General features: G+C 36.4%; 1 protein-coding gene across 3 annotated transcripts in view; it reads right to left on the bottom strand.

Annotated features, from left to right (window-relative positions):
* LOC111147412 (cyclin Y like 1) overlaps positions 1–12,791 on the bottom strand; it is a 106,635-nt gene that overhangs the window by 18,217 nt on the left and 75,627 nt on the right. For all 3 annotated transcript variants that reach the window (XM_022503512.1, XM_022503596.1, XM_022503449.1), the window contains 3 exons: positions 7,422–7,496; positions 5,700–5,734; positions 458–558 (listed from right to left, as the gene is read on the bottom strand). In XM_022503512.1, the coding sequence (XP_022359220.1) occupies positions 458–558; positions 5,700–5,734; positions 7,422–7,496 (211 nt within the window). The remainder of the gene's footprint in view (positions 1–457; positions 559–5,699; positions 5,735–7,421; positions 7,497–12,791) is intronic.

The following is a 12,791-nucleotide window of genomic DNA, read 5'->3' as shown; positions in this document are numbered from 1 at the left end:
CTGACAAAAATTCAATTAAATTTAAATGCAGATACACTCTGGTGCCAGTAGGGGACAAACTGTTCCTTCTTTCAAGAGTAGCTTCCAAGTAGTATACATTGTTTAAGGCCTGTAACTCATAAATACTTCTAGAAACATCCAATAAAAAGCGCCTCTCCATCTCCTCATTATGTTTAACAATTCTTAACAACGGAAATGTATTAATTAAGAGGTATACTTTTCCTGGGATTTTTTTATTTGCTAACTGGCTTTCCCTTTACCATGCACTCTAAGATTAAAATGGAAACTGATATTCAGACTGAGGTCCTGGAAAGCAATATAAAATAGACACCAGTTTCTTAACCTGATTACTGAAAAGGACAATCAAATGACTTAAATCAGATCAAGTATGGCTAGGATGCTTTTAGCATGAGGGGGGCGTCTGTCACTCAGCCCTTGGCAACCTAGTTGTACTCACCATTTTATTGTGGTTCTAAGATTAGGTTGGCTGACTGTGCTGTCATCTAGAAATATTGTTGAGCATGAGCTATACTTTTTAGTGAGCTGCCCTGGAGATACCTGAAGGGGAAGGGAAATAGAAGAAAATGTCACAGTAAGTTAAACCTATAAAAGTGTGGTTTTTTCCTCGGTTAAAATGTCAAACGATAAAGCATTAAGATTTTTCTTATACTTCACGAACTGCTTGAGTGTGCTATCCTGTGCAGCTCTATGGGAAACACAGTGGATGCTCTAACTTCCCAGATGGGATTTCAGGAATGGGTTATAAACTACAGCCCTTGATAAATTACCTATTATCAAACCTGGCAACCACGTATTATAAATTCCCTGTACATTAACGTAAGAAGCTTAGAGTAAGATTTCAGTGGTTTTTTTTTTTCCTAAGCTATGAAAAGCAGCTGAGACTTTCTATTTTTACTATTCATTTACTACAATGAAATGTAATGCTTTATATAATATTGATGCAAGAACATTTTATTGCAGAAAATGAAAACCAATAATAAATGTATCAGTTCAGGAGACAGTGTGATGAAACAAATGTTCTTGAGTCAGAGGCTGTCTGTGCCAGGGTTGCTCTATCATTAATAAGCTAAGGGGGCCATAGGTGTCTCTGGGCCTCAGGTTCCTTATCCGGAGGGCAAGAGAGTGCTGCATTAATATTCTCTCACATCCAAAAAAAACAGATAAAACAGCTTATGAGAACTTCACTTCAACTTCATGTTTAAATAAGACTGCCATCATATTACTTAAGTGAGAACCTCAGAGGACTTTCCATTCATTTAAAAATTTTATTAATTCTATTCTGTAAGTTACTTGATATTCATCACAACAATTTCCTGCCTCCCTCATGCTACTTTCTATGCCTACAATGCCTTTTTCTTTCTCCTCGTCCCAGAAAGCTTGACCCTATCTACCTCCAGGATATCTTTGCCAGCAGTCACACCACAAAACTTTTTCTGTATGCTCACACATCTAATCTGCCACTTGTTACATGCTACCAACTGCTTGAGGGTGTCCCCTCCCCTCCTAAAAAAAGTAAGCTTCTTCAGAGAAGGGAGGACTCTTATTCCTCCTACCTCCAGCTACTGAACACAGAATCTGGGACAAATTAGTAGGAGTTCAATTAACTGACAAATTATTTAAAATCAGTTACAACTGGAAGGTAAATCTTACTACAAATTAATGAGGATTTATCTGCAGTAGTGTCAGAGAGGTGACAATGAACTTTTGGAGACCCTCCATAGAATAAACCATCTTTAAAACACTTTAGAAGTATCCATTTATCTGTGAAGAGCCTGAGCCCAAGTATAGAGCAATAGTCAAATACTGAAATAGCCTAAACTATGTTAGGACAATTCTCTTCCTTAAAGTAAGACCAATAAACAAATCCCAGTCACTGTAAGTAGTTAAAAGTAATAGCAGCGTTCGATACCAAAGAATGCCAACAATTTAAATCTTGGTTTGTTGTGTTTTTTTCTTTTTCTTTCTTTCTTTTTTTTTTTTTTTTTACTAATTCAGATGAGCCTTCCTTCCTCTTATCAATATAAAATAGCATTCGCCATGCTGTCACACTCTCCTGTCAGCATCCCCCTCAAATACACAACAAATGGGGCAGGGGGAAAAAAAATCTAGTTTACTTTTTAAAATACAGAGCATTTAAAAGCTGCCAGTAGCCAATAATCAGAAATATCCACATGGTATATAAAAACACCACTTTGCCTGTTTCAGATGTTTTCCTACAAAGTCATTTACCTCTTACTAACAAAAAGTCCTAGACCTTCTGTTTTTGAAAAGTATCACTAAATTCTGCTTCAAGCCAGAAATGTTCAACTATATGTAACACTGTTATGTTCTTTAAAGCTATTCAGTTAATACGTATTTTAAGAATCTCAATAAATACAGCATGTAAAATGAAAATGAATTCATTTAAATACTTCTACTCTAAATGGAAGAAAGTTCTCTTTTAAGGCCACTACTAGTAGGGTATACTATGGTGTATATTACATAATAATCAAAGTCAATGCTGACCAAAACCTATACTGAGGAGCCATAAAAAGAATAGAAAGAAAATGCACCAAAATATAGATCAGTTGGTAAAGCTTTGGGTTATATTTGCTCCCACTTTCCTCATTAATTTTTTTTCTAGTATGAATATATTTTGGCTTGCTTTTGAAAATATTAGTGTGAAACATTTAAAAATTTTAATTAGATGTAGTCTTACAGACATATGGGGGGTTCGTGAATCAGCAACTTACAGTGTACTGGCTAGATCCAACCAAAGATACACTGAACACTTCCGCATCAGTTCAGGCCTACTTTTCAGTATTCAGTAAGACCTAGTATTCAACTAGAGGGTGGCAGAATTAAGCCTCTGAACAATGCCTGGATATACCAAGCTATAATTATTTATTAGCTTAAAATTAGCTGACATTTAAAGACAATTGTCTTTTATGGTTAAAGGCTTACCATCACTGGCTTACAGCCTCAATAAACAACACTGACAAACATAGGGTCATAAAAAGCAAATACTTAAAAAAAAAAATCAAATAGCAAAAAACAGCAGTATTGGCAGTTTAGTGTTCATAGATATTTCAGTTGGTTACTAGAATAGACAGAGACAAAGGCAGTGTTTATTTTCACTCATTGAGCACTAACGGAATAGGTGGACTTTTATAATCTTTACAACAAAGGTTATTTCACAGACTTAGGATTCAGTGGCAAAGACTAAAAAATAATCATACTTAGAAGTCTAGGAAATCACAATCCAAGCCTTACCATCAAAGGCCAAGTACCTGTTGAAATCCAGGCCCCAGCCACTGACCTGCCCATTGTGCCTACTGCTAAAGCTCACTTGTGGGTCTCTCATTTTCACAGCACAAGTTGTCTTTTTCACAAGACAACTTAAAAATGTCCAACACTATGCATTAATGAAAACTGCTTCATCTATGTTGTGCATTAATGGGACAATATGACAGGGTGTGTGGTCTGAATTCTTAATCAAGGCATTAGGAGAAAAGTGTAATATGCTAATTACGGGGATAACTGGAAAATACTGCCTGAATTAATATCATTAATTATACTGAATTAAAACTTTAAACTTAAATACATATTTTCAAAACACGTTCTGAGTTTGAGTTAAAAACATGGTGGACTGATCATAAATCTACTTCCTCTCCCTCTCCTTTCAGAGGATATATACAACACAGGATAAATAGCAGGTGCTTTTTAATGTTCGAAAGGTGAAAAGACCAAAGGAGTGGCAACTGACACGGCAGAACAGAAAAGCACAGAGACTGGAACAGCAACAAGAAAGCCAGTTTGTCTTACAGAACCCAAGGCAGGCTCAGAATTCAGAGACTCAGCCCCCAGACGCCCACGGTGAGGCCCATCCGTGAACAAGTCCTGCTCACTCATAGTACTTCCAGTGAGATCACAGACACAGGCAGGGACCACTCCACATTTGACAGAAGCCTCTGACAAGTAAGAGAGATCAGAACGGGAAAAGAAATTGATGGGAATGATAAAACTAAGCAGCAAATGAAAACTTCAAAAATTCTTAAAAACCCTAAGATGAGAAATCGCACTCATGAAAGAACCAGATGCTATAAATAATGAGAGACTATAAGAGAACTCTGTAAATTAAAAATAAGATAGATAAAACTCAGTATTCAATAGAAGGAGAAGGGTTAGAGCATAAAGTCAAGGAAGTCCCCAGGAAGTAGGACAAAAAGACAAAATGGAAAATAGAAGGGAAAAAAATTAGAGATCTGTGCGGGAATACTGGTTCAAGAGGTCCAACATCTGAATAACACACACACACACACACACACACACACACACACACACACAAAGACACTCATTAGAAAGAGAGATGGTCTACAGACCTACTTGCCCCAACAAAATGAAAAGGTCCATATCAAACCATATTATGAAATTTCAGAATCTCAGGGATAGAGAAGGTACTAGAAGGTTTCAGAGAAAGAAGGGATGGGGGAACAATGACTAAAATTGGTAATGTACAATGTATCATACAATGTCAACAGATTTATGAGCAACACTTTAAATGAGAAGACAATAAAGAAATGTCTATAGAACTGCAAAAATTAATTTCAACCTAGAATTCTATACTTTATCAGACAGCAGGAGTTTCAGAGAAGCTAGATCTCTAAAAACTTCTGCCTATTCCCAGAAAAATGTGCTCCAGTAGAACAAGGGCCTGTAACAAGACAAAGGGAAACAGAGAATCTAGGACATAGGGGATCCAACACAGGACAGCAGTTATGTGAGATCCCAGATGACTTCAAGGAGATATCCCAGGAAAACAGACACAGAGCCAACCTAGTGAAAACCAGTCTACTCTACTGGAATAGAACAACAAAAGCCAGTCTCCAAGAAAAAACAGAACAGATGTGTTTTAGTAAACGAAAAATATTTCTGACGGACATGAGACAACTGTTACAACACTTGGAGGGGAAATCAGCTATTAGAAAATCAGCAAGTGAATACTGTCAGGAAATTAATTCCACACAAAAAAGGAAGAATGTGAAAGCAGAAAGACCCACCAGGGAGCTACTGACAGCATTTGGCTGTGTGAGATCATGTTGGCTAGGAAAATGGGGACTGGATTATCCTGGAGAAGTGCAGAAGTGCTCAGGTTTCAGAAATATTTAAGACAAAGAATGAGGTGTATACAGGAGAAGGCACAGGCAGAGAACTACATGGCTCAGCAGGGAACAATATTTGCACAGTCATAACAACATACACATTGATTCTGATAAAAACCATGATACAGGTTGAGGGACTAGAGGCAGGGCAAAAAGGCCACAGTGAAGTGATGAAGCTAAGCTTTCATCTAGCACATTAGGAAGTTGATAGTGCTAAAAATTAACTTAGTTATTACATTTTTGTTACTTTGGTTAAAAAATAAGATTAAAAAATGAAGGCGGAACTTTATACCATAACCATGCTATTGAAATTTAAGTTAATTGTCAGAACCCTTAAAAAATGGGCACTACTAAGCCACAGACTTTCTAGAATACATTTGTTAACGAGGAAAATAGAAGAGATTTCGGAAAATCTACAAAAAGAGGTCCTTATAGGGCTAACAGTATGGGATCCATTATATTTTTGGGGAATAATGACATACATAATTTTAATTCAAACTATTAATTTCTTACTTAACTTTTCAACTGTTTACTTACATGGTTTAAATGGTTGCTCTTCCTCTTTTCTCGCACTAAGAATAAAAAAAATTCACTGATCAATTCTGATACAAATGCCACAGAAAAGTAAAAGTAGTTGCTACTCATCTGACAGATTAAAAATGCACAAAATGAGGTGAAATTCCATTTTAAAAATATAATTTCCAACAAAATTTATAATTTAAATCACCTAGCAAGATGAATCCTATAAAGTAAAATCTAAAAACTTAGTTTTACTTTTTGACCTAACAGATTTTCTTTGTTAGGTACAAACAAAAGGTTCCCCATGTACAAAAGAAAAGGTCAAAGCAAACTAGGCCAGGTGAAAATTTAACTAATAAAAATGTTTACCTGTTGAATATCTGAACCACTACATAGTATTTTCTAATTCTATATTTATATACAACTTACTTTAATTACCAGGATCCGACAGCTCTAAGAATCAGTTTCTGGCCAGGCACTAATTTCTAGATACATCAGTATTCTGGAAGCATCCTAAAGCACTTATTGGTGATCTACTAGAATACCTTACTAAAAAAATAAATGGGCCATTACACAACTGGAAAGTATCTATCTTAAATTTATATTTTAATGAGTGTGCTAAACTAACCGAATGTATCTACAGCACACAAAATCACTTTGCTCTAACAAAGACTAGACGAAGAATAAAAGCTCCAATGAGCTTTGGACCCCACTTTTTGTTTGTTTGTTTCCCACACTGCCTCCTTTAATGTGGGGTGACATCATAGGCACACATTCCTTATGACTCAGGAGAAAGAGACATGCGAAAGCTTTGCTTTTACTGTCTCCACACATTGTCTCTACATGTGGAAGAAACAGAGAAATACAGCAATCCTAACCAGAAGTGATCTGCTTAAGTCAGGCTATGTACATACTCTATGAAAATGCAGGTTAAAACCCCCCATTTTTTTATCGTGCTGCATACTTCAAATATTATGGAGCCCTCACTTTTTATATTCCTGCTGTCATAATCATCTGAAAAACTTGGTCATGTATGGCTTAGTTCGAATAAAAAAAGATTTAACATTACATTAAGGAAAATAAGCACGCAAGCAGGAGTGCTAAAACTCTACAGTTCTGATTCTCATCATACATCAAGGACACAGGCAATTTATACCAGTCTCTAACCTTCTAGGAAAACCCCACAGGGCATGTTTGTTCCCATGTATCCAGGCACACCACTACATTAGGATGAGAAAATTTTGAATAGCTCAGAAGTTCTGAGTAGAATAAATGTGGATGTGAGATAGGCTTGTTTGGTTGAGGGTGGTGTAAAATGGGGCCAGAATCACAGATTTAATCCCCATAAATTAACAACTCTTTTTTTTTTTAATTTGTTAAATGAAAACTTAACTGTGGCCTAAATCCTATTACTCATCTTTAAAACCGTTGTTCTTTGGAGTCAGGGGTTAAAGGACAAGGCAGTATGGAGAATTAGACAATATCTAAATCATGTGGTCACAAGTGATAAGTTGATAAAAGTTGGTAAAAGAGGTGGCAAAATGTGTACACAGAGTCTCCGTGTTCTGCTAGCTAAATCCGTAACAACGAAAGGAAAATATATCATCAGATATCATAATAAGAAATGAATACATGAAAGAGTGAAACATTTAAACCAATGTACGAGCTCTTTTATAGACTTTCTATAATACACAAAACAAAAACAATCTTTTTCTCAGAGGGGGAAAAACACTGTCTTACCATCCGTTTGAGATTTGCTCAGGAAAATTGTGCTTGCCCTTGGATGGTCAGAAGGGTTTGATTCCAAAGCTAACTCTGTATAAGAAGAAGAGAAAAAGGTGTGATAATTTGAGTAGAAAAATACATGATTTTAAAAATAGCTACACATCAATTTTAATCACTTAGCAGTGTTGGGAAGAGTTTTTAGTAATGACAAAAAGCCAATTTCAGTAAAGGCAACAATATAAAATTATGCTGGGAAACCGCAAAATTGTAGAATCTCTTCACATATGTGGAATAAAACCAAGCTGTGTCTTAAACTTTTTTTTAACCTGCACCTAAATAATCTATGCAACTTTTGGATGGAATTTTATTTGTGCCTTCCCCCTCCTACTTAACTATTAAAAATCCCGTCACCACCCTTTAAGCTGATATTACTGGCATATTCCAGAAACAGTCTCAAAAAGCAAGTTATATTGTGGCTATTACTGTCAGATACCAGCTCAATATACCAAATATGCCAAAACCAAACAAGTTGCTTTTGGCAAGCAAATATTCTTTAGACAATCAAATAGCTAATTCTAACTCCATTCAACAAATGAACTCATTTAGTTAGCTGTGGTTTATATGGGGGACTATCCATCATGGCAGATTTTTAAAAAACTGTATGAAGTTCAATGTTCTATTCTACAGATACACTTCCATAATAGCAAGTAATTTTTAACTTTTGCTCTCAATTTCCAAAGCAAAACTCCTCCTTCCTCCATCCATGCTGCATGATTAATTTGGGGCTTCAATAAGAGTACTTTTTGGACCAGATCATGGGGCTACTTGTAAAAAATTTTGTCTATACCTATGTAAAGGTATGTCTGTCTGATTGTAGTGCACCTTGTACCAAGGTGGGAAATTCTCTATTTACACAAGAATACAAAGCAGGTACTTGAATTTTCATAAAAGAGGGTTTGCCACTATATGGGATAATAAAATTGTCATTTAAAAAAAAAGTAAAACACCTCTGGTGTGTCTAAGATTCCAAACAAAATGGTCTCTGCTTTTCCTCAAGATGTTTAGTGACAGTCTGATAAGCAAAGCAGTCTGAGGAATAAATAGGAAATGCAGAAATATGTTTTTGTCTGGTTGCATATAATATTTATTCTTTTTAAGCTCTGTTAGCTCTGAAATATATTTTTGGGCTACTTCACTGTTTTTGACAAGACAGTCTGATACTTCTATCAAACAAATGACTTTCATATTGCAACCACATTCGTTAAGAACCACTCAAAATTCTCTTAAAAAAAAAAAAAAAAACCCACCATATGACACCCCTCAGCAAGGTCCATCCCAAAGTACTTAGCCAATCGTGTAAGAAACCGGACCAAGATCCTGAGAGAGTAATGGTTAAGTCTAGTATTCCCCAAACCACATAATAATTGTTCTGTTTCTTAAAGGCGTGTTGGCAGTCTAATAGAAAATACTATCCCTGGCTTCCCTGGCTCTTAGAGAATAAAAATGTCCATTAAAACCTAATCAGTCTTGGGATGCCTGGGTGGCTCAGGTCATGATCTCAGGGTCCTGGGATCGAGTCCCGCATTGGGCTTCCTGCTCAGCGGGGGGCCTGCTTCCTCCTCTCTCTCTGCCTGCCTCTCTGCCTACTTGTGATCTCTCGCTCTCTGTCAAATAAATAAAATCTTAAAAAAACAAAACAAAACTAGTCAGTCTTGTCCCACATCAGGGTCCTCGCTCAGCGGGGAGCTTGCTTCTCTCTCTGCCTCTGCCTGACAGTGCTCTCTCTCTCTGACAAATAAATAAAATCTTAAAAAAATATAATCAGTCATATAGTGAATTATGTCTAATTCAGCATTTCACAATCTTATCTACCTAGAATCATTTTTTCCTCCAATAGAATCTTTCACAATCATCATTTCGGACTTCTTGGTTTAACAGGAATCTGAACCATCCATTTTAATGGTATTGCCAGCACTAGAAATTTACATAGCTAAACATAGCTTTGTTCTTCACGGAAATTCCTTCACTGAATTTGAAGTCTGTTTGACGGCTTTTGGAGAAACTATTCTATTCAACATTTTTATGTAAAAGAACCATACATAAAAATTAAACTTTTTTTTCACATATTTGAAAAATAAGACAATGTTAGCTATTTGGAAAATCAATGAATTCAGCTGTGCTCAAAGTGACAAAGACTTTCATGGCTGCCTCTAACCTAAGGCTTTCGAAAGCGTTCATGACCAACTTACCAAAAAAAAAGCGAATATACTACATGTGAATCTAAAAAATAAGCAGAAATGTTTGCAGAAGTAAACATACTACGTATCATGCCTATGGCACAAAAGAAGTTTAATTAACACTTTTCAATGGGAATTCTGGGGAACTCTCTCTCTCTCTCTCTCTCACACACACACACACACACACACACACACACACACACTTCCCCAAACCAAGATATGCTACTGAGGATCTAAATATTAAAAATCAAAAGGCCTTGGATAAAAGAAATATCAATATGCAGAAAAAGTGCAAAATGAGCCCAAGTGACAAAAAGGAAATTGGCACTGCCCCTACTCCATTTAGGCTGGGCCAGCTACTGCTGCCCTGGGACTTCCCAAGAACCACTGAGAGAGGCAGAGGGGGTGCCTGGGTGGCTCAGTTGGTTAGGCATTTGACTCCTAATTTCAGCTCAGGTCTTGATCTCAGGGTCATGAGACTGAGCTCTGCTTCAGGCTCCCCATTCAGCACAGTGTCTGCTTGAGATTCTCTCTCCTCTCCCTTTGCCCCTCCCCCCACTCATCCTGTTTCTATATATAAATACATACTTTTTTAAAGAGAGAGAGAGGGGAAAAAAAAAAAAAGACAGGCAGAGCTGTAGATTCTTGGCCACTGTCTGGAGCTGCCCCAGGCTTCCTTTGCCATCACGGGTGGGGGGGTGGGTTAAGCACGATGGAAGCCTTTCTAGGATGTATCAACAGAGGAGAGCAGAACTGAGACAGGCCATTTAATTCCTGGGTCAAGTAGTAACCAATTTACTCCATGAACTCTGGTTATAGAAGTCAATTTTTTTTTTTAATTTTTAGATTTTAACTTGTAAATGAAAGAGACCAGGTTAATCAGCAGTACTGAAGATCACATTACAGGTGCAAACAGATAAAAGTCATTTGCTCCTTCCTTTAACAAATATCCTATCATGAACAAAAATTTGCAAGAGCCAAAATACTTTGTTTAAAAATTACTCATCAACTCACAACCATTACTTTGTTACTTACACTTAAAAAAATAGCTCCAATGTACCATTTATGTCCTACTTTTTTCCTGACAAGCAATCTCAACCCCATTCGAATATATTTACTATTTAATGGATACACAATGGCCTATCAGGTGTTATTCCCATACTTTAGTCAATCTCCTATTCTTAGGGTTCAGGTTGCTTACAAACTTCTATTCTTATGAGGAAAATCTTCATATACATAGTTTTTTAAAAGTAATTTTGTCTTTATCTCCTTAGGAAAGATCTCCAAAATGGGATGACTAGACCATAAGGTTAAATAGTTGTCATGACTCAATGTATAATACTAAGTTGCTTTCTTATTAAAAAGGTGGGAGCATACTAGTGTGTAATGCTATCAACTTCACCAGTTTTCACTCCCACCCTGACTTCTGATACCTGAAAGAAAAAATTCCTACTGATATAAATGAAGAAGTTCACTGTCTCTAATTTGCACTTCTGATTACACAATTTAACTATTTTCCCCATAGTTAACAGTATTATTTCCACTTTGGTGAGATGCCTATCACATGTATGTATTATATGTATTATACTTACAAGGACCCTAAAATGTTGTCAGTTTGTATGAGGTTTTCAGAAAATAATAGTCTTCTGTCTCTAGCCTATGACAATTTTCTTGCACTTTTTGCTAATGACAAAAACTACATTGCTATTTTATAAAATGGATACTTAAGCCATTAGATATTAAGCTCAGATGCGCACACACACAGTATTTCCGCACTGTCCATTACTGTTTTCTCAAGAATCTAAGACAACTGTGATAGACAGTACTACCCTATTTGCTCTATGAAAAAGGAAGACTGCCAACCATTAAGCAAAGCGTTACCACCTCCCACCAACATGCACATATGCATGTGTGCACACACAGTGATTTAGAGATGGCATGAAATTATTGCACATCTTGTATGTGATTCTATCCCAAAATGACTTTTTTGAAAACCTCTAAGAATGTTTTAACCTAAGAGAAATACTCCTGAGTTCATGATTAGAAGCTATGATTCAAATTGTATTTTAAGACCCATCACTTTTTTTTTTAATCAATTTAAATTGCAACTTAACTTGACAGGATGACAGGTTAATATAGGAAAGTAGGACTTCAAAAAGAAATTTTAACTTGGATCTTAATGTAAATACAGAGGAAATCTATAAAACTATTGACATCCAATATTGCTTTCCCCCAATCTAAGATTCTACCAGTTATAAGATAGAGATGTTAAAAATGTGAAAATACAAGCAACTTAGAATAAATGAAATGCATTATTAAAGGCCAAATGTGTAAAATTATGCAACTATAAATGTAGTAAATGATTTTTCCTTGTCAAAATATTAGGGAAAGAAGGAAGTGACCAAGAAAGTGTCAGAGCAGTGTATTTCACAAGGAGATTGGTTTCAATATATTGATTTCAATATATTCCAATTAAATAGATGTCAGCAGTTTTTCTGGGCCAACCGCTGGGCACCTGTTCACTTAAGGCTTCCTGCATTTACTGAACTATGCTATCATCCTTATACCATACAGTGCTCATTTTATGGCCCATTAACACAAATATCTCAGGTCTTAAAATTACCTTGATGATTTTATCCCTGAGTTCACACCTTCCAGGTAATTTCTAATTCTTCTGCTTCCTAACTCTGGCTTCTAAACCACTTCTGTACCTGAATCTACCTTGGTTTTCAGTCTTGCCACTTCGTAGTGAAGTATGTCTTTTTTCCTTGACACACACCTTTTTTTTTTTTTTTTTTAAAGATTTTTTATTTATTTGACAGACAGAGATCACAAGTAGGTAGCGAGGCAGGCAGAGAGAGAGAGAGGAGGAAGCAGACTCCCTGCAGAGCAGAGAGCCCGATGTGGGGCTCGATCCCAGGACACTGGGATCATGACCTGAGCCGAAGGCAGAGGCTTTAACCCACTGAACCACCCAGGCGCCCCTTCCTTGACACACTTCTAATGAGTATTTTTGCTCAGTTTCTTGAATGTTAGAGAACATTTCTGGGCTGTGAGTTACCTTTATTTCATTTCACACTGGGCAATGTTAATATTTTAATTCTAAAACCTAAGTTCTTTAATACACACACACACACACACACACACA

This window comes from Enhydra lutris, unplaced genomic scaffold, assembly GCF_002288905.1.
Source record: "Enhydra lutris kenyoni isolate GAN:26980312 unplaced genomic scaffold, ASM228890v2 scaffoldscaffold1, whole genome shotgun sequence".
Classification (NCBI taxonomy): Eukaryota; Metazoa; Chordata; class Mammalia; order Carnivora; family Mustelidae; genus Enhydra; species Enhydra lutris.
Note: the sequence above shows the minus strand (reverse complement) of the source record. Positions and strands in the feature narration are given on the sequence as shown.